Source organism: Esox lucius, chromosome 23 (assembly GCF_011004845.1).
Source record: "Esox lucius isolate fEsoLuc1 chromosome 23, fEsoLuc1.pri, whole genome shotgun sequence".
Classification (NCBI taxonomy): Eukaryota; Metazoa; Chordata; class Actinopteri; order Esociformes; family Esocidae; genus Esox; species Esox lucius.
In genome coordinates this window covers 21,045,933-21,068,680 of record NC_047591.1, presented here as the reverse complement: position 1 = coordinate 21,068,680, position 22,748 = coordinate 21,045,933, and the positions used below count along the sequence as shown (strand labels likewise).

At 44.3% G+C, this 22,748-nt stretch overlaps 2 protein-coding genes across 7 annotated transcripts in view; one reads left to right on the top strand and one right to left on the bottom strand.

The window, feature by feature from the left end:
* Positions 1–636: 636 nt before the first annotated feature.
* The window catches only part of tmem179aa (transmembrane protein 179a, genome duplicate A), a 51,110-nt gene continuing 28,998 nt past the window's right edge, over positions 637–22,748 (bottom strand). The window contains exons 1-4 of one of the 2 annotated variants that reach the window (XM_010887537.3): positions 5,193–6,147; positions 4,251–4,388; positions 3,404–3,482; positions 642–2,703 (exon numbers count right to left, since the gene is read on the bottom strand). In XM_010887537.3, the coding sequence (XP_010885839.1) occupies positions 2,518–2,703; positions 3,404–3,482; positions 4,251–4,388; positions 5,193–5,494 (705 nt within the window). In that variant the 5' untranslated portion in view covers positions 5,495–6,147 and the 3' untranslated portion in view covers positions 642–2,517. Of the gene's footprint in view, positions 2,704–3,403; positions 3,483–4,250; positions 4,389–5,192; positions 6,148–22,748 lie in introns of those variants that run through there. The other variant, XM_020042975.2, reaches the window with a different exon arrangement.
* prph2lb (peripherin 2-like b) lies at positions 6,446–11,342 on the top strand. Of its 5 annotated transcripts, none has more exons than XM_010887543.3 (4): positions 6,446–6,792; positions 7,644–8,242; positions 9,617–9,863; positions 10,247–11,342. In XM_010887543.3, exons 2-4 carry the CDS (start codon positions 7,665–7,667, stop codon positions 10,490–10,492), a joined length of 1,071 nt encoding a protein of 356 aa, XP_010885845.2. In that variant the 5' UTR covers positions 6,446–6,792; positions 7,644–7,664; the 3' UTR covers positions 10,493–11,342. The 5 variants fall into 5 exon arrangements, with proteins under 5 accessions (XP_010885845.2, XP_010885844.2, XP_010885843.2 ...); XM_010887542.3 differs by having other exon boundaries at positions 6,446–6,808; positions 7,659–8,242; XM_010887541.3 differs by having other exon boundaries at positions 6,446–6,808.

The window sequence follows — 22,748 nt, the reverse complement described above, 5'->3', positions numbered from 1 at the left end:
CAGTTTTAACAGGTTGTAACTTGAGGTAGGTTCCAAGCTGTGTTCATGACACCATGCAGACAAGATGACCCAACAGTGGTCTGAGATTTGTGGTGTCCACACACGGTCATAAAATGTATTTTAGTCATCACTTGCACTGGTACTGGATTCTCATGTACGCAAATCTTTCCCGCCTGCCCTGGACCTCACTTTTTGACAGAAGCAGGAGCTTGGGGTTTTCACCCAAAGACAATGGAACTCCTGAGCCTATTAATAGCCCTTAAGTAATTACTCCCTCTAAACGTGTAGAGCTATTTACAAGCTAAGCAGGTAAGAGGTTTCTTCACATCTTCTCGAGGGGGCGGATATCCACGCATTTACTGTATACAGCAAATTATTTGATTGACTGTTAACTGCCAGAGGAGAGCACTAGCAAGGCATTTTTGTCATCACTAGCAGAGAACTTTGGTCTGTGGGCTGCAGTAACAGTGTAACTTCTGCAGTTAAATAGGGTTAAAGATTTTCTTAAAATCTGCCTTAATATTAATTTTATAAAAGCATTATTTATTTACTGTTTTTATTTTGACGTTTACCTTTTTTTAATGTGCTACATAAATAGTTTGGAGGGTTGATTCACTAATAAAAGAGGACCCTTACTGTAATTCTTGTTCTAATATAACTGTTTTATTTTAAATAAGGACAATAAATGATGTCATACAAGCAATTCATGCAGATATGATTTACCTTTCACTACAGTACAGCTACTGTCTACATTCCAATGTAAAACAAAGAAATTCAAAACAGTTTCTCCAAGTGGTCGATTGCTTTTCAGATCATTATATTAGGATTTATTTTTCAGAATATAACAAACAACAAAAAAAACTATGTTATAGCGTTAAAATTTTTTGGTTGAGAGACGAGTGTAAAGCTATGGCACTGCCAAATGGCACTGCCAAATGGCACATTGAAACTGGAACAACACTATCAAAGGATGAAGGGAAAGAAGTATATAAAAATGTAAAGATATCACTGGTTAATGCTCACTGGGGGCCTCCAAGTGGCACAGCAGTCCACCCATTTTGACCTAGGTACCCCAGCTGTGGTGCACCTACAGACCCAGGAGTCCAGCAGAAGGGAAAAACAAATTGGCAAAGTTAGTGGGAGTGACATCAGACAGGGTGGCCTGGAAGCGTTGCAGTCCAGCAACTCCTTGACGCAGGTTGGATGCTGAAATGTAATCTTGAGTTTGAGAGATGGGCTCTCTTCAAGTGCGTGTGTGTTCTGGCATATCTCCTATTTGAGTGACTGGGGTGTTCATCTAACCTTCCATGTTAATTATCCTAACCTAACATTTATTATCCTAACACGTTAATTATCCTAAACTGCCACGTTATTTATCCTAACCTGCCAGGCTAATTAACCTAACCTGCTGTACAATCCAGTGGCCAGGGGAAGACCTAGAACTCCCTGAATGAGATTTTATTTACAACGTCCACTGGACTCTTGCAGCAGTCAAACCATATTGAAAGGATCTTTCTGACAACACACCTCAAAAAGTGAGCCAGCTATTCCCAGAATGTGTTGCACACGGATAAAAGACTACTGAGAAGCGGTTTACAGTAACAACTTTCGTCTCAGTGCTAAAGCGAGGAACTTTCTAAAGTGCACACCTTGTAAAACAAAACAAAAAATGGAATACATAGATCTATCAACCACTGATACAAAATAATGGATTGGCTCCTGATCTTTTTTTAGTTACTGTACCATCAACTTAGATCAGCCATGCCCCCTCGTATGCATTTCACCAGTCAGCCTAGAGTCCAATGAATCTCATAACTACCCCTCTACAGGCCATCTACACCCAGAGGTCGTCAAACCCTTGGTTGGGAACCACTAATATAATTCATAATTATTCATTACACAGCGTACATATTTTTGAATTCCACTTGACTGTTTCAGCTGACAATGGTGAGACAATAGAGTACACAGGGAATTCAGTGCAGTGTTGTATTTATCCCACCTAACCAAATGTTTGAGCTTCGAAGGTTTGGTCAAACATACATATACCTCCTATAATATATATGTAACAGAAAGTCCCTCCCTGTTTTGCTCTGTTCAAACAAAATGTTTCTCAAATCAAAAAATGTATTTGGCAGAATTAATCCCCTGCCTGCCTGGTATCTCACTTGGTGTTATTCTGACCACTGTTCTGGGGTCACAGGGCTGTTATTGGGAGTCAATTCTGGAGTGCTGAGGGGGTAATGTGAGTTGGGCTATCTGGACAAGGTTAAGAGGGTGTTTGTTTTTCAGAGGAAGATGTGGTACCTTTCTTTAAATGCGGTCTACTTCACTTAGGTAATAGGAAGACTTATAATAACAACATGTCTTAGTGTATCTGTTGACGTCTGTGGGAGATGTGCACCAAGGTAACACACGACTACAATGCGATACACCTCCAGTTAACATTCAGCCCACGGAGACGGCAGTAGGCGGGAGTGTAATGTCACAGGTCTCCCAGAGCATTTAGCTAGCGCCTGGCTAAATCATCCCGCTGTGCTCCGTGGCCTCGGAGCCCCGACGGACTGGAGAGCCTCGGCCCAGGAGCAGCTCCTTCTCATGGACCAGGCTGTCGAGAAGCTCCTTCTGCCGATGGTTACGATAGACCTTGAGGAAGGCCATGACTGTGATGGACAACCAGGTCAACCAGGTGGACCACAGACCAAACTGGAGGCGGTGGGGGGGGGGGAGAATGAGAGTGGAAGCAAGAGAAAGGACAAGAGGGAGAAAAAGAGATGGGAGGGAGGGAAAGACAGAACCAATTGAGATATAAAAGAGGGTGACAGAAAAGGAGAAGCAAGATGTGTGTATAGCAGACTTCTGATAGGTTCATCACAGGTTCTGATAGCTGTCTGTACTCATGTCATTTGACTCTATTTTTTGAAATAGCAGTAGGCTACAAATGTTCCCAAGGCTGGGAAATTCCTTGTTTGCCAGATGAACACATTAAAGGGGCATTACACTGAAAAACAGTATTACATGTATATTTATTTTTGATTTTTAATTTGGGTTCTTATTTTTTCACCAAAACTCAGAAATACCAACAAAAAAATATCCCTTCAAGGATAAATGGAAAATGCTGTTTGTTATTCTTTAGAACAGTAAAGATTTAGGGAATACTTGCAGGAATAACAATTTTCCAAACTAGAAGCAACAGAAGACTAGCTTGCAACATTTGTTTTTTTAGAGTGCAAAAGAGACTGTATTAAGTGTTTGACTTCGATGCCTGTATACTGTACAGATACCTATGTAAAGAATCACATGTTCATGTTTTTGCTTGACTGTGTGGAAAAACTTGACAAAAATTCCAACCACAGGTATGGAATATAGCAGACTTATCACAGGGTGGTTTTACACAGGTGCTTACCTGCGCAATTGCCAACTGGTCATAGAAAGAAGAGTTGTCCACGCCCAGCTCTAGATCTGTGTCTTGCAGGTCCTCACAGCTGAAGACAAAGAAAATATCAGAAAACTGATCTGAGAGCTGTCGATCATATAAACTGGCATATTAGCATCTAGAGTGTTTGGCTAAGTAATCACCCACATATTAATCAATGTCATGAGAGCAGTAAAACCCTGAAAAAGAGTCAGGCTTCAGTAGAAGTGGTCTGACAGTTGGGCTAGACATTACACAGAACTGCTCAGTGGAAACACAAAGTGTAGAGAATCTGCTAGGTAATCAGCAATTGTTCAAACCAGCTGCTAACTCTAATACATGTTTTTTGCATATTTGAAAGGATATGTGAAAATAGCACAATCCTATCAATGAGCAAGACGATGCTTAGTTTGAGGGTGTAAGTTCAAATGGTAACTAAATAAGGGCATTACAACATAAGCACATTTTTTAAACACTCATAAACCTAAACAGTCACCTTTCGCATTGTGTGTTTCTATAACTGCTCAAATGTTATTTGAACGTCACTCACATTAAAATATTGATGAGTTAGACCAGTGTTTCTCAACCCTGCTCCTGGACGCCCCCCAGCCCTGCATGTTTTAGATCTCTCCCTGCTCCGTCACACCTGATTCAAATGATCAGCTCATTATCAAGTCCTTGATGAGCTACATTAGGTGTGTTAGGGCAGGGAGAGATCTAAAACATGCAGGGCAGGGGGGCATCCAGGAGCAGGGTTGATAAACACTGAGTTAGACCATTCATAATGCTTACAACAACAGGCACTTTACACACTGTCACAGAAGGAATACGGCCTCACCTGCTCGGCATGGCCCCGTTCCCCGTGACGGCATCGCACCACGAGCTGAAGCCCACACTGGTGATGGTGCTGGCCACAAACACCAGACTCACTGCCACCAAACTAACCAGCAGGTTCAGGAAGGCATGGAAGAAAGAGCTGCGGAGTAGAGCTGAGTTTTCTGAGTTGAACATACATATGTGAATGCAGAATGAACCTCTAACTCGCAACTGTTAATAACCATTTTGACTCATCAAGAAATAAGACACTGGAGGTTATGGCCAGACACGGAGAATGTTTTGCCCCCCCCCCTAAATAGTTTGGGTAAGATGCTTCCCAAAATGGTACTTTTGGGAATGTAGCTCTCCTACCTTCATCCGCAAATGCGATCGAAGATGAGCTTTATTAAGTGATGTGATCACTAAGCTACAAAGAATGCGTAACTACTGTAGTTACTAAAAGCTTTCCTATTTGTATTTTGCTATTACAGCCTGAGTAAGCCTTGCATGCTGACATCATTTGCTTTCCGTCCCTCGTGCTTAAGTTTCCATTCTACATTGTTAAGTAGAATAAACGTGACCGCCCATGGAAATCAAATGCCCGTCCAACACGTTTGCTATCGCGCCGGGCCTGGTTATAGCGGATACACCACGGCTAAGAACTGTTCTTAGGGACGACACATCATGAAGTAGATTATATTGGCAATATAACCTTCCGGTAGGAAGCTCATATGCTTTGGTCCACACACCTTGCTGCTGCCAATCACTGGAATGAGTAATCCCTTTCCACGTCACGCAATTTAGTACTCAACATATGAAAAAACATTAATTCAATTTGTCTAACCCACGCCACACCTAATACTGGCACGATTTTCACTCAACTTGGCTTGGGTGAACGATGTAGACATGTTAAGCCTACTACTGACAATTTTCCTAAATGCTGCCTTGAATTTAGCCCACTCACTCGTCGTGCCCCTTGCAAAGGTAGAAGAAAGTGCGCCACGCTTGAACAGCAGAGATGATGAGGGAGACGATGCCGACGAAAGTGATGAAGCGGCAGGAAGATTCTGGTCCCCATTCTTCGACCATGAAGCGTTGTTTGCCTACTGTCAGGTTTTCATTCCGCCACATACCCTCCGCGAACAACAGGCATTTCCCCTGGAAGTCATCTCCGTTTTCGGAGAGCGGAACGACAGAGATGAAACTGAAAAGGAACGCTAAAAAATAAAGTATACACTGACCGAAAATAAAATTGTCAAGAGCCATCGTTTTTTCCTACGCTTCCACTGGATTGCTGAGACTTTGCGCGTGCGCAGGGCACACACGGCAGCGCAGGTTTGAGCGCTGCAGTCCTACCGAGAGGAACCATACATTCAGCTCATTATGCGTGGACATGGGTTTTCGCTGCGTTTGGTTCAGCTCCAAACATTAAATTATATTCCCGACATAAAATCCTTGTACTTTATTTACTGCAATATCAAAATGAGTCACAGAAAGACAACAGGGCAAAGGCACTATTTAAGATTTTCATTATCATACATCCAAGTTTCAACTAACTCCGACCGCAACTAAAGTAGTTGGATATTTTCTAATCTTTAGCCTTATCTCTCTTATTCTCACCCGCGCGCACACACACACATTTTAGGAATCTATTGTTGTCGGGATAAAAACATGTACTCCAATTCAAAATCTTAATCCAAACTTTATACCTGACTCCTACTAACGCTCACAGAGTCTGAACATATAAATAAATGTAATCATGGTGCTGGTTGTAGAGGTCATGACCTTATTGAACCCTACATCTAATACCCTGCTAGTCGTTGTTAATCTGTGAACAGGGGAGGGTGTACTGTACACACTTTCAGTAGTTCTGTTCTACCAGAGGCATACTCAGTGTTGTAAAAAAACCCCACAGAGATTACTTTGTCATTGTTGGGTGGGTAAACAGACCCCCCCCCCCGCCCCCCTTCCCAAATGTTCCCCATTTTAAGTTTAAAGATGAGATCCTGGTTAAGATAATTGGCCTTTGTAATAACGTACCATGGCATAGACGGTTACACCCGGTTGGCACAAATCTCTCAGGTTAAAATTTGCAGGTGACAGAAGTCAAAAAGTTTAAACCCCCAAAACCTAAAGTCCACTGCAAACTATTGTTTGGCCTGATCTATTGGGGATCCCTAAGATATTGATGTGCACTTTAGAAGTATCCACATGAACTCAAGCCCCTAAAAAGTGCAAAAACACAGGCGAAAATTAAAAAGTTATCTGTGGATAAATTCTGCATATATTCTGATTGGGCCAGGTTGTTGGAAACTGGGAGTTTTAAGATTAGAGGGCTTACTAATGCCTTACTAATGCCTTACTAATGTGATTAACTGTCGCGCAGGACAGGGTCCGGAAACGGGTGCAACTCGTCTCTTCAACCACGGGATCCATCTTGTCCTCTTTTACTCTCCCAGTACTTTCCCCCTGTGGATGATATTTGGCAACAGGGAACATCAAAGGCAGGGAAATACAGCAAGATGTTTCCGAAGCCACTGGTGGACATTGTGGATGCAACACAAGTAAGGTAACATTAAGGTAAAAGCCAAGTCAACGCGAGTTTAAATATTTAAAGCTGTAGACGTGCCTAGATACTGAGGCTGACGTTATATGGTTTAGCAATTTTCCACTTTGGATTTGTCATTAATCTCCGTTTGTGGGGGACTGACCTGCGGAACATGACCATCCTACACCAGCGGTAGCACCGCCTCACCACAACAGAACACATTTCAGCCTCGTATAAGACCACGATCATGACAGAAATGCATAACGGTTTCTCACTGATCCTGGCTCAGCTTAGTTTATGTAATGCACCAAAACACAGCGTCGTCCTGCACAATGACATTCTTATGAAATGGCACCCGACACGTAGTGGGAATTAAGAAGAAGAGTATATATGCAAAGAATAATAAAATAAATAATAAAATAAAAGTAAAATAAAGCAACAATATACATGACACTGCACACTAGCAGCAATTTAAAAGCTCTCACACGTTTCTGTAGTATTCTAATATATATAAACGGTATATATTGTATGTAAAGGCAACCCCCTATTGGATAACAACGGGGTCAAAGAGTGTGGGGTCAAAAGGTGAATTATTACTGTCAAAATAAAACAGTTGCGTTACATTGTAGTTTATTGACCAACAGCAGGTCTATCATCACAACCCTGATTGTTTTTGTGTTGCTGTTCTTGCTTTCAGGACCTAGAGAAATACCTCGGCTAAGCTGCTTAAGATGTCCTCCATGAAATAGTTCTGCATCCTTCTGCTTTTCTCATCCATTTCTCTTCCCTATTCCTCTTCCCCCATCAATTACCCACCCCCCCACAACCACGAACACACACACACACACACCCTTTTTGGATGCTAAGGGAAGACTTTAACAGGAAGAAATGGCAGTCTTAAAGGTGACGTTCACCAAGACCGCGCGGGGAAAGCTAGCCCAGATGCTGTGGGTCCTCAACTGGATCTCCGTGTTGACCGGCATCATCCTCTTCAGCCTGGGCCTCTTCCTGAAGGTGGAGATCCGCAAACGGAAGGAGCTGATGTTCGAGGACGTCCACTCAGTGCCCGACATGCTCATCGCCACGGGCCTCGTGGCCTGCGCCATCAACTTCCTGGGCGGGAAGATCTGCTACGACTGTGTTGACACCACCAAGTTCCTGCGCTGGAAGCTGCTGATGCTGCCCTACATCGTGTGCACCTTCTTCTTCACCTTCTGCATCCTGGTGGGCGCGCTCATGTGCTACGGCATGCGCAACGAGCTGGAGGAGTCCCTGTTTCTGGGACTCCGCAACGCCATGCTCCATTACAAGGACACAGGCACGCCAGGACGATGCTACCTCAAACGCACCGTGGACCTGCTGCAGATCCAGTTCCAGTGTTGCGGAAATGCCGGCTTCCGTGATTGGTTCCACGTGCAGTGGATCAACAACCGCTGGCTGGACATGACCGACAGTAAAGTGAAAGAGTAAGTTCGAAGGCATGCAGTGCAGAGTGTGCCGCTTAACAGGGCCAGAGTCTGCTAGCCATTAAGGTGACAGTCAGCCCTGTGTTTCTCAACTCCCTGAGGTCCTCCAGACTGTACAAACACATCCATTTTAACCAAAGACCCTATAATCATGAGGGAGGACTTAACTGTGAGAAAATATGCTTAATTGTGGACATCGACGTTTTTCCTGGAATTCACCATCTCATTGTAGTCAACTAGATGGGCTTCCTACTTCCCTGTCTGATCACCCTCGATCCCTCCTGATGACCCAGTTGGTGACTGGCCGATTAAGGTCATGTGATCATAACTTTAAACCGATCATCAGGAGGGATTAACTCATTAATGATACTGAAAAGAATCATGTTAACATTGAGATGTGTTAAAGACACTATAATTGTAAATATACAAACAGACTGCCCTCCACACACAACCAGAGCAAAATCAGTGGGAAGATACTTTTATTAAATTATGTTCATAAGAATTTCTAGGGGTGCCAATAACCGTGACACACTTGTTTTTTCAACAAAACTATTTATTTATAGATTAAGAATAATCTTTCCTCTGAACTATTTTATAATTACTTTAAATTATTTTTGTTGGAAGTATTTGAAAGATTTATAAATAACGCTTTCAATTATTTGGTATGTATTTTTAGATTAGCAATTATATCTAATTGTACGTATGGGTTTTATTTTACTTTTCACTGAATATCAACAACATTGGTCTCTCGCAGAAGACCACAAGGTAGGAAAAATATTGTCACTGAGCAGCAATCTGATCTGAAGGTACATCCTCTAATGCTGAAAAACTGCTCCACACCTGCAGAGGCTGCTGGGACTTATAGTCTGAAGTACTCAGCAGCAACTCTGCTTGGTATCGGTTTGTGTGACTGTGTATTCCAGTCTTTCAGAGGTTGCCAGTGGGTGAAGGATATAGGTTGATAAGCAAATGCTTACTTCATTTTTGTGGTAAGATTTAATCAAGCCGACTAAACCTGTAAATAAACAAAAAAAAAGAAAACATAACTTTTGCCTTGCAAATCCATACCAATACATTTATAAAAAAAAACAATACAGAAAGTTAATTACAGAAAGTAAATACCAAAAAAAAAAAAACATTTACACAAAAACAAAAACATCCTTTTAATAAACATGCTTTCATAACATCAAACGGGTGGGACTAATTTCACGGTCTGACCCACACGTTGCCAGAACCTCAAGTTTCCCTCATTCGGTAACAACCCCATTCATTTTGGGAATTCGTTCCCGGATTTGATTCCGTGGGAAGACGGACTGAAACCCAACACGACAGTCAGTGGCTTAAACATCTCCCCACCCCTCCTCACCCCTGCAGTCGCCTGAGGAGTAACGTGGAGGGGAGGTACCTGATGGACGGAGTGCCTTTCAGCTGCTGCAACACCTACTCCCCGCGGCCCTGCATCCAGACCCAGCTCACCAACAACTCGGCGCACTACAACTACGACTGGAAGACGGAGGAGCGGAACCTTTGGATGCGAGGCTGCCGCCAGGTCCTGCTGGACCACTACACCGAAATCATGCGCTCCATCGGTTGCACCGTGCTCGTCATCTGGTTGTTCGAGGTTGGCTTCGGCTAACCGACACGCCGATCTTACACCCGTAGTTACAATAGGACTGCCGCCGGACTTGACCCGTGTTTCGCTGCTGCTGTGACAGTAGGACTAGCTTATGGTTTACCACAGTAATTATTATGTGTGTGAGAGTGTGTGTGTGTGTGTGTGGGGGGGGGGGGGGGGGGGGGGGGTTGCTTTGGTGCTTGGTAAAGACGAACAAAAAAAAGTCTATAAATAAATCCTTCTTGTTTATCAGATTGATCCTACATTCTATATAGGAATGAAATCTGACCTTCAACTTGAAACTGTCCAAGATGGTCGGCAGAACTAGGGCAGCGTTTTTCCTTCTCACCGTTTTCACCATTTCACAATTTTTTTCTCTCTGCCAACAGTTGTGGGTGCTGACAGGCGTGCGCTATCTTCAGACCGCTATGGAGAACCTTCTACAGCAGGGCGACCCAGACTCGGAGTCAGACGGTTGGCTACTGGAGAACAGCATTGCCGAGACGGCCCGCTCCAACTTCCAGATCATCAAGAACCTTGGCAAGTGCTACCAGGTGGACGATGATCCGAACATCGACGTGCCCAGCACTGCTCTGCAAGAGGTGTCCTCCCGGCAGGTCGCTGTGGCTCGATAGCGTGGCGCAGAACCGTGGAGCCAGTCTGTTTCAAGATTAATGATCCCTGTGAACTGAGGGATCAAAGCCACTGAGAGGAACTGTGACGTGAGCGCAGTAAGACGCCGCAAAGTCCAAAAACGCAGAACATGCCCTGAAAATGGCCTGTTCGATCACATGACACCGCGTAATATAAACCTGAAAACAAAAGAACTTGAGGTGTCAGTTTAAGAATGCACACTGCCTGCAACTTTGTCATTGTGCCAAACTATATGCTTATTAAGCTGAAGGAGAGCTGAATGGAGTGAACTGGGGTCAGTCAAGTGTATCAACCTAGTAATGCAACTTCATAGACATAAAGTAATGTGACTGGCATTAAGGTAATAGAGACTCATGGAAACTGCCTTCAACTCAATCTCCTGTGTGTAACTTTTTAATTCAAATGTTGGTTATTGTAGAGGCACGGGATGAAGAGGAAAGACCAGAGTCCATATAGACCTGAAAGATCAGGACTCTGAAAGTCCAGGGTTTAGACAGATGAAAGAACTGGGTTCCTATAGATCTCAAAGTCCAGGGTTCCTATAGTTCTGAAAGACCAGGGTTTAAGTAGCTGAAAGACAGTTATGCATAGAGTCCACTTCTGAAGAAGGCAAGATGGACACGTTAGACCGTTTGCAATTATATTTACCAGAATATTTTGTATTTCAAATGTGTTCCTTGAGCCTCACTTCCTTAACTCTTGGACTTTATTTGGTCGGTCATTGATGACAGTGTTGCAATTTTTTCGTTGGCTGACTGTGACCATATGCAACTGTCTCTTGTGCCGATAACATCGGCAGCCTTAATAAAAACACAAGGTTTTTTTTACAGAGCTTGAGAGTATTTGGTCCTATTTTTATTTTTCAAGTCTTGTCATAGCTTGATAGAAAACCATGTAAGAAATGTGATAACAGGTTTGTCGACTTGCAAAAAATATTGTTTTAATTTTCATGATCTGAAAATTACTAAAATACAATTTCTACTTTGATTTTAGATGAATTTATTACATTCTTTAACTGACGATAGTCTTTCTTCCCGATGTCATTCTTCGGGACAATTTATTCGTAGGTCAGGACAGTGTGGTTTTCTAATCTGGACCACCTGTCCTGATCACCTCAAAGGACCCAGTTTCTCTGCGGTTTACAGTCATGGTCTTTAAAAGCCCACAGTAGTTAGTGCCTTAGGCAGTGGGTCCCTAGGAGAAGTATGAGTGCTGCTGCTGTAGAGGCCATACCTGATTTCTGTTTAGTAAAAACAGGCTGTAATCCCTTCATTAATGAGATTGCACCGCACGTCACCTGCAATCCATCATCAGGTCTCACCTAACATCGGATTACGGACCTGACAAATGGCCCTGATACACAATGGGCCCGATGGAAGCAGGAAACCAGACCCACCACCAGAGGCCGCTGTTTTGATCGGTACAAAGATGAAGTTGTGATGCGGTCATGACACCTTTAAAAAGCGATTGCAGTCGCGAAGCTATGGGTAGTTATTTTGGATGCAGTTATTGCTGTGTAACTACAACATAGCCAGCGTTCAGCCAAATGAAAATATTTCACTGTGGACCGCCTATTGCAGTTACAGAAATGACTATTTTATGTGGGGAGGAATTGTTTATCTTTAATACATGTTAATGTACTGCATTGTAACTATTCTGTAAAATTCGTTCTGCATTGGAAATCGAACATACACGATTCTCCGGATTAAATGCATATGATTTATCCTTTAAATACGACTAAATTGATCAACCAGACCCAACACAAAAGAACACGAAGAAAGGTCAGCCTCTTCCAGACTTCATTCCCCTCAGCCCTGGAGCGCTGCCAAGATGTTTTCTGCACTCGACTCTACGGTCTACGCCAACGGCTGTACTTCAAACAACGCATCTTTGAGGCTAATTAAGTGTGTGTCACCACTCCGGTCGGTCTCAATGGCCAAAAATAGCCCAATAGTGCGGGAAACCTCCCCATCTGGCAACGCTGACCCCACCGAGTTCTCCCAGAAGGCACACCACGTGATGTACCTACTTGCTACAGCTGGCACGTCATACCGGAGGCAGATTTACGCATCAGTCGTAGAGACCTTCCATCACTGTCTGGTTTGCCTCTGTCGCTGGGCCTGCGTGCTGCAGGATCACGGGGAAAGACGGGAGAATTTTGTTGTCGAAAGAGCTTTACGGCGGATTCAAACCCATGCTGTGACAGTGCATGTGCACCCGGAGGCTGCAACTTAAGGCCGTTGCACCGCCCAAGGCCACAAATGAAAGTGGTTCTGACAGGGAACTCCTGAGCATGCGTGACATCCATTGATCCCAACAGGAGCTCAATGTGGCAGGTTTTTTATTTTTCAGCCAGAAGATGGCGCCAAATATTTTAACTTTCCACAACTGTGATTTGCAGACAGATTAATGATGTGTAAAAAGATTAATGTAAAACTTCACAAAAATATGCCTAACATTTTTAAAAAGGTGTTCTTGTAGTTTCACAGATCTTTTTAGGACCACACAGGGACGGTAAAACGTGAATACCCCTTGGGACAAAAAGTAAATTTCTATCTCTTGGGTTAGGTTTAAGGTCAAACCTTTGGGGTAAATGTTAGAATTGGACTTACTTTTAGGCAATAAGGTTAAGACATACGTTCTAGGTTAGGTTTAGGTATAAATGTAATCGATAAAGTTACGATTAGGTTATAAATGCCCTCTCACATTACATATTTCATGCTGTCTAACCCCAACCCTATGACTGAGGTTTTACATATACACAGTTCTTATCTATCCTCCGACCAATGGGGACCGGCTGTCCACATTCAGTGATGATGTCGTATTGGGATTTTATTAGGAACCCAATTAGCTGCGGCAAAAGCTCCAGCTCGTCTCGCTGGGTCCACGAGGTAGTCGCTCGTGTTAACTTGGCTGCGCTCAGGGGCAGTTGGCCTGACGGCAGCAATGGGAGAATCATCGATCTGGAAGTCACACCAGGGCTGAAACGTCGATCTGGAAGTCAAGTCACATTAGCCCCGCGCTGTGCGGCCCAAAACAGATTAGGCGGAGGTGCAAAAATGCTGAGTCCTAGAGTGAGACAGGGAGGAACAGCAGAGAGGGAGAGACAGACTGAGCGGAGGTCATTAGGGGCAGGTGGCACAGCCCCACCTGTTGTCAACAGAAAGAACTGCAACAAAATATAATTTTTATTTCTCGAAGATTACTTCCTATAATTTAATATCATTAGTTTTAGGATTTTATTTCATGTTCATTGGTCCCTGCCTAGCTGCCTCAGACTGCGTTCTGCCGATTCGAGTTTGCAGTAGCCAGAGGCTGAGCGTGAACGTGGGGATAGCCCCTCTCTCACAATGCAATGTAAATTATACGTGTGAATATATTAAAATGCATGCTCAGAATTTTAGTGTGATCAATGTAGATTAGCTTCACAAATGCCAGATAACTTGAGAAAATGAATAAAGTGGATTTCATACTCGAGCACTGGTTTAAAAAGCTTCATTTGGAGGAGAAGCTTGAAGTAAAGCGACTTGGTGCCCATCAGCCACGGGATATTGACATCACTCAAACTGCTGGTAAAAGTAACCGTGGGTTTAACGTGGAGTGGTTTTTGAAGAAAAAGTGGCTAATGGTTAGCATACAAAAGAAGGCCCTCTTCTGTTTTCCATGTCTGCTATTTGGTGGAGATGGTACTTGGTCGAGGACGGGTTACAAAGATTTTAAACATCTTTCTGAGAGGATTGCAAAACATGAGAGCAGCGGGAGTCATCTGGACAATGCTGTGAAATTGGGCTTACTTGGAAGGGTGAATGTCGCAGCCCAAGTTGACAGTGCATACAGGCGCTCCATTGAGCAGCATAACAAACTGGTGGAGGAAAACAGGTACGTTCTCAGTCGGATCATAACATGTATTCAGCTGTGTGGAAAATGTGAAACCGCACTGCAGGGGCACAACGAGTTGGTGGACTCCCTGAATCCTGGAATATTCAGATGCATTTTCGAGACTGTGTATGAGGGCGATTCGAGACTTCAGAGGTACAATGACACTCATTCCATCTTCAAAAGGACATCTAGCACTGTACAAAATGAACTGTTAGACTGTATGTATGAAGTGTACAGGGAGGAGATAGCCAAGCAAGTGGACGAGACATCATTTGTTTCCATACAGGCAGATGAGACAACTGATGTCTCCTGTAAATCACAAATGGTGGTTGTGTTGCGATACATGTTGCCTGACAATACAGTGACAGAGAGGTTTTTGGAGTTTGTTGAAGTCAAACATAAAACTGGACTCTGCCTCTCTAATAGCATCAAGGGTGTGCTAGAACCACTGAAGCTGGGAGAAAAGCTGATCGCTCAGACTTATGATGGAGCGGCTGTAATGAGTGGAAACGTCCGAGGGGTACAGACGCTAATGAAAGAGACATACCCACATGCCCAGTTTGTTCACTGCTATGCTCACCAGCTGAACCTGACCTTGCAGTAACTTTGTTCAGCAAGGATGAGCATCCTGAAGGTGTTTTTTGCAGATTTAACTGCTTTTGCCACCTTTTTCTCTGGCGCTCCAAAACGTGTTGAGGCACAGAGACTCATTCCAAGGCCACCCGCTGTACGATGGAACTTTAAAAGTAGAACTGTCACTGCAGTTTGGGAAAAACACGCTGCGCTGCTCCTGTGTATGGAGGACATACGCACACAACCAGGATGGGATGAGGCCTCCATAAGTGAGGCTTATGGCCTGTCAAAAAAACTCCAGGACAGAGCCTTTCTGCAGCTGGTGGAATTTATTTTCTTCCTTATGCCAGAAGTTTATGTTTTATACAACACTCTTAAAAAATGGAGCATCGATGCATCTGGGATTAGCAGTGCGCTCACCCGTTTCAAGGAGAATGTCCAGAATATGCTGAAGCAAACTGATGAATGAGCTGTCACCATTCAGGATGGAACAGAGGAGCCAGGCCGACGAGTAACCAACACAGCGCCGGTGATGAAGGAGGCATGAGACACAGTCATCTCCCAGGTGGAGCAGAGGTTTTCACAAAGTGACCACCTGATCGCTGCCAAGCTGGTTGACAGCTCGCTCTTCCCACAATTTGTCCTGTCATTCCCTACATCTGAGCTCTACTGTGCGGTGAAAGTATGGCCTCTAGGAAACAAGGAAAAGTTGAAGTCTGAGCTGACCACTCTGTACAGCCACACTGAGCTTCACACTGGTAAGATGGCCCTGTCTCTGTTAAGATCCATCCATGAGAACAACCTAGAGGAGGCTTTTGCTGAGGCCATCACTCTGCTGAAAATGATCATAACACCTATGACGACATCCAAGTCAGAGAGTTACTTTTTCACCTTGAAGAGGGTAAAAACCTTCACTCGCAATACCATGGGACAGCCACGACTCAACACATTGGCCATGTTGTCCATTGAAAGCCAACTGATTCAGCAGCTACATGACTTAATTCCCAAAGTAATCGAAAAGTTTGCCCAGAAGAAGAACCGCCGTGCCACCTTTCTCTTCAAGTGAGCCCTCAGCCTTGGTGAGTGAAAGCATATTTTATCATCCTGCATTTGTGGTGCTGGTCCGTGCATTGGTCATATTTTTGTGTTGGATCAATTGATATCGATGGTGACGAGTGTCAGTGTGTCCATGCTTTTCTATTAAGGTTGTTGTCATAGAATGGATCTGTATCCCTAAAAAGTTGTCTGTCCACTTCGTTGTGGCCTTCAGTGGTGTTGAGCTCATTGCTGTTTGCGTATGGCCCTGTAGGCACATTGGTTCTGAGCTTGGTTGCATTCCTAATTTAGGTTTGTAAATGTGACTTCTGTAATTTTACACAAGGTCTCTCTCTCCAGTATGTGTACTACAACACCTGGTAGAAGCAAGCAGCTCTGTCTTTAAACGTGTTTTGTGGAGCCATGCTGTTTGTTGATCAGTAGCAAGTGGGAGGTTTGTAGCTTCACTGGTATGTATCCTATATTTTGAAATGGTTTTTTCCCCACCAATTTTTTACATATAAAAACGCCATTGGTCCTTTGTATGTTTGTGCATCATAACTGATATATAATAGACGCTGTATGTGGCTGAAAGGATTACTTTCTCGGTCATTTCATATCAAATATATCTAATTGAATTAGCCTACATCCCTCATTGATTGAAAGCTCGCGATCACTACCATCACACAGGTAACGCTATATTTCACCTGCTGTTTTTGAAAGTCATTATAGCACAGAAGAGCAAATAAAATACGACTGTACTATTACGTAACAGCCGCATGTCCTTTAATTTCCGGCCAATATCTAAATGATGTCCCGCTAACGGAATCATGTCGCACTGCCGGCGGTGATGTTAATTCCAATAACCCAGCTGCATGTGCCCTGCTAGACTTCCCAGGAACACTAGCGTAAAATCATTCCAACTCCATCACTGTCAGCGGCCAGAATCTGTTGAAAGGGTCCGAGCCGGAGAGAGAATGTAAGGAGAGCGCACACATCACAGCGCAGCAAAGCGCGCACACCCTCTCCTAGTCGGTCTCTATTCTCACTCGCCGCCGACGCCATGGCAACGGTCACATGGACACGGCTGTCCCAGATAATTGAACCTCCCTCCGCGCCTCCTCCGTCTCTGTGGCTAGCACAAGGAGAGACGGAGAATTTAGAGATAAGGAGAGAGAGAGATAGAACATCTCCATCCACATATCTGCACTGCTCAATCCCTCCCTTCATATTTACAGCTCAGCTGTTCATGGCATTGCATTAGATAAATCTTCGGCCTTACGTAACATCCCAACCTCTGTTGCTGCACTTCCCCCATGTAACCTCGCCTTGCTTCCTTGAAAATGTCCACAAGACAGGCGCTTTGAGAGCTGACAACAACAACAAAATGTATAGGCCTATCCGTTCGTCTGCCTTCCTCATCCTGAGCGTTGCAACTACCTAGTGAGTACCGGCTGAATAGGCTGTTCATATGCTCTCCTCGTCCACTCACTCCAGTGGAGCCCTCTCGCCTCCAGCTAGTTGAGAAATAAAGAAAAAATGCGTCACCTCTGGGGCCAGCATCGAAGGCGGTTGAAATGGCGTGCTCAGTGACTACAGAGAGAGTTGGCGTGTTAAGGTGCGGTGTATGAGATGGGGAATGTTGAGATGAGACTCAAATGCATTGTATTATTGTACCAAGGAATGACAACATTAAAAAAAATTCAACACACACACACACAAACAAAAAATATGCACACAGATATTGTGCATTATGTAAAAACTTTGTGTAATTCTGCTGAACTGCATGTTTGTAGACATGTATGAACCAAACACAGTAACCAAGCTTGGTATTTCAAGAAGGTCTAACATCCTATCATCAGTCCAATCACAACAGTTCTATTGGGTTCTGTACAAACACCTATATTAGGATAATGTGTTTTTCTGTAGTGTCCTGTGTAAACAACCTTTTGAGGAAAATGAAACTGTTCTACTGGGTCCTGTATAAACACCTCTATTAGGATAATGTACTGTCTATTGGGTACAGTATAAACACCTCTATTAGGATAATGTACTGTCTATTGGGTACAGTATAAACACCTCTATTAGGATAATGTACAGTCTATTGGGTACAGTATAAACACCTCTATTAGGATAATGTACTGTTCTACTGGGTCCTGCATGAACACCTCTATAAAGATAATGTACTGTTTTATTGGATGCAGTGCCACTGTGAGTAAATACACTCTGCAAACATGGCAGTTTTATCATGTAGTTGCAGCTTTGCAGAATCACCATCTACAGATCACCTTTATCCCAAATACTGCACTCTAAATGGATTTAGAGTGTGTGTGTGTTGGACACAGATGCACACAGCTGGAAGATGGGTCTTGCTGCAGGGGATGGAGGCCTGTGTTTGGACAGCAAAGGACAACATTCACATTACAGGGAGAAGAAAACAAATAATGCATAATCCCTAAACCTAACTTTAATCTCAATAACCTAACCTTTATGTCTAAACTCAAACCAGCCCTAATGCTTAACCCTAAAGTTAACCCCATAATCCCGGAACCTAGAAGTAGAGCTTTTTTTCTTTAGGTGACCCGCCAAAAAACCTTGTGCAGACCAAACTTAACTTAGTTCTTTCTATCTTTGTCACTCTGTTGAAAACGGGAGTTCCAGAATTGCCTAACGCTTCAATGTAGGCTAAGGAAGGCTTATACAAAAACCCTAACTCCATCATGTCACCTTGTTGCTCTTGAACTTAGGTCCCCACAGGAAGCTTAAAGACTAGCCTGGGATCAGCTAACAATATCCATAGATATAGAAGGAATAGAAAGGACTTAGAATCTCTAACTGTGGCAATTTTATACAATTAAAAAACAAGAAGTTACACATATAATACAGACATTTAAACATTTTTAAGGGTGAGCAAATTACAGAAACCAAAACAGAACATAAAGAACCGTACTGCCACATTCCCTCCCTGTTCATTCTATTTCTATGACAATATCTCTGTATTGTCAATTCCACAGACTGATCCTAAATTATCCCCAAATCTGTACTAAATGGATGTGTCCTTTCATACTACAGTAGCAAGAAGAAATCTAAGGGCAATCTCAAAAAGCTCTCAATGCAGGTCGATTTTAGAAGCTGTAGACTGGCTGCAGCCGGTCGGTTGCCGTGACGACGAGGATTAGTCCTGCCCCAATTGGCCTTTGGTTGCGCTGCCGGTTCCGTCTCCGGGGTGATTAACTCCCTCGCTCCCACCGTTCTTTGGCAGGTAGACCGGGTGGCGTTCCGCCACTTCTAGCCGTTACCGCCAGCGGCCCCGGATGGAAAACGTCCCACAATGCAATCGGGAAACGGGCCTCCACGAGAGGCTCAAGGACACAGACAATCCTCTTGCATAACCTCGCCTGCGAATGAAAGCTCACGTGCTGTGTGTGTGTATCCATGTAAAACTACACTTCAGCATCAGTGTGGCGGGACGGAGGTCGGGGGGGTGGGTGGAGTATGACGTAATCTGAATTGATGCGCCGTAGTAGCAAGACGTTGCCACCGGGGGAGCAGTGAGTGCGCAGGGAGGTTTGAGTGCGCTGTCTGGTCGCCTACTCCTCCTTCAGAACCAGACGGCTAAGCTGTCAAGCTAGTCTAGCTTTTCTGCTTTTGGGGGACGGGACGGGGGGGCCCACCCTGTCTCACCCCGTCACAGGATCCCCGTTCTCAACAGAAGTGCAGTCTGCTCTCTACATTGCAGATAGGTTACAGTCCTCTCTCTCTCGCTCTCTCTCTCACACAAACACACACACACACACACACACACACAAACAGAGAGCGTCTCAGTAAAAGTGTGTGAAACATAGAACACATTGCTTTGTGTTTTTGGTTGAAAGGAGTCTTCCCTCCTTCCTGTGTCCTAACAAGGCTTCACAGACAACACCCACCCTCCAGAACCCACCCTATTTCAGACACCTCAACACAAACACATCACACAGACAGACAGAGAGACAGACAGGACCGCTGGCCACCTCTGGTCCCGTTCCTGGTGGCTAGTGGACCTTTTGGATGGGTTGGGTGGGGAGAGGAGGGTGGGATCTGACTGTAGTGATTGAACATTCACACACAGTGGCCTCATTCAGCTCCCCTACAAATTTAGTGGGGGCTCCACTGACAGAAGGACTCAGTCTTCACAGCCGGTTCGCTCCTTTGTTGCCACGTCGACCGGGTGGGAGAATGGGGGGGGGTTAGTGTGTGTGTGTGTGTGTGTGTGTGTGTGTGCGTGTGCGTGAGTGAATAAGCTAATGGGAAGAAGTAGGACACTTAGACTATGGGTTCATCCCTGGCCTAAACCCCCCACCCCCAGTTCCCACACATTAATTCTTTATATAAATGCATGTAAACATAATGGCTGTTTGCCAGGGAAACGGCTTCCCCGAGAGTCAGAGGGTTTTTGGAAGATGATGATGAAGATGATGTGGACATGAACTCTGCCAGAATGGTTCACTATTACTAAGGAAAGGTCCACATGGCCAGATCAAAACAAAAACCTCCCTCAAACATACCACACACAGACAAACACACACATGTAAAAAACACACACACACACATGCCCCCCCCCTACTGGGCATGTCACCCGCAACTCTGCTCTCCAAATGTTTTGGGAAGAATCCTTAATGAGCCAGAAGCATTGGCATCGTCCCCATGGAGACGAGCGGTGCTACTGGACAGCTTGGCACAACAACAACCATGCCTGTGTGCAGGATAGCATATGAGTGTTTGCACAGGGTTTCAGATTATCGCCGTGTGAGAGGAGAACCTATGCAGGTTTCGTGCAAAGTAATCGGTTGAGCCCTTTCTACACTAATACGATTAACCCCTGGTGGTTGGCCATGATCCACAGAATACAAGACATATAGATGACCTCCCCAACCCGGACTTAAAGATAAAGTGTTTGTAATGACTCTGCAGTGAAACTAGCGTCTTGACGTGAGGTGTTCTGAACGGTCAAAGTATTTAGTTGACGCAGTAATGTTGCTCAGGGGTCTTTGGGCTAGCCCAGTAATGCCAGTGCAGGTCTTTGGGCTAGCCCAGTGTTGCCAGTGCAGGACTTTGGGCTAGCCCAGTGTTGCCAGTGCAGGACTTTGGGCAAGCTCACTGCAGAGCTACAGAAGTTTGATGTGTTAATAGATAACGCTGTGCAAATGAATTTAACCGCCGTGGAACAAAAAACTGCTTGGCTTTTTTCTCATCTCACGAGACGCACGTTAGTTCTCAAAAGAGAGCAAATGGGGTCCAAGGTCTTATTACACAGCCCAGAGACCTATGTTGGATAAACCACACAAGACCCTAATCTACCCTATGAATGTCTCCGGTTCCACCTGGATCTGCAGTCTGAAGCGTTGGCCACTGCGGTGTGAAACCAATCGACGACCGCTTTGGAGTGACACGGTGAAATGGCCGTGCACGCCGGTCGGGCGTAGTCGGGTCGGGCCCACATCGGCAGGATGACATCACACTGCAGTCACGAAGGCCCTAACCCTGACGGACATTTGAAGTTCAGTAACGACTGCGGACATCGGCTCAGAGGTGCATCACCTTCAAAAGGTCGAGCACGGTGTTGTGCGTGCGGGCGTTTCGAATTCCTTAGAAGTGGACCTATTCCCTTTGGCACGGCTTGGGGCTTTGCTGCCGTAAGCAGACTGAGTGTTCAGCCTCCAAAAGGAGTTGCATAAGCTGCTGAATGGGCACCATTCAGGTTTCTCATCCCAGACACGCTGTAAATTGGATCAATGGCACACCAACTCTCTGGACTTACCAGCAACAGAGGCAACGCTGAAGCCACTTCACGACCCTAAAGGCACAGGTCAAGAACTGGTATTAAAATCTGTCTTGACAAAAGAGTGATCGAGCAGGTCATGGCTCAGTGGAAACATTAATTTTATTTTCTGGGAACCAGGCTTGTGTTTATATTGGTATAGAAAATGAGACGGATAAGATTGGTTTTGCTTTGTGTTGTGGAGCTTCATGTGAAACCCAATTCACCTTCTGTCTTCTGTCCCCTTCTGTCAAACAAAAAGTAATTATCCCGGGAGATTTTAACTTGGACTGTGAAACACAGGATTCAGATAGTATTCAGTGTTGTGCTAAATCTCCCACAGCTAATCACCACATAACTTAAAGCAGCCTGCAAAGTCAACATTGAGTGTCTATACATTGAACATTTGTCCCAGATTAAATTTTAACACCAGGTATTAGTGACAACTGCCCTATCGTGTTAGAGATGTCAAAATTCAGTGGGCAACTCAATTAACCCTAAAGACTGTACAGGAAAAAAGGCTTGGCTCATTACATATAAAGCAATTTCCAAAGGCAAAATATAATGTAAACACCCTATACGATTGCAAGGGGAATTTGGGAAAACGCAAAAAACCCTGAAGAACAGTACCTCGTCCTTGTTGCCTAAAGGTTGTTATGGACCCAGGGCCCAAAAGAAAAAGGAGTAAATTATTATTGAACATTTGAGAAGGGCATCTCCAACATTAACATTATTATTATTATTATTGTGCTGGGGGATATGAGGGATGTACTACTAACTTTTCTCAGTCTCCTCCAGTTTTAAATTTTAGGAGGAGATGAGGTCCTGGTCCACACCTGCGGATTACCTGGTTTGGGGGGCCCGTTGCTGTCCCTGTCCTTGTCCACCTGGTCATACTTCTGACCTAGTCTAAAATCAAATAGACTCTGGATTTAGCCCAGAGAAATTTATTA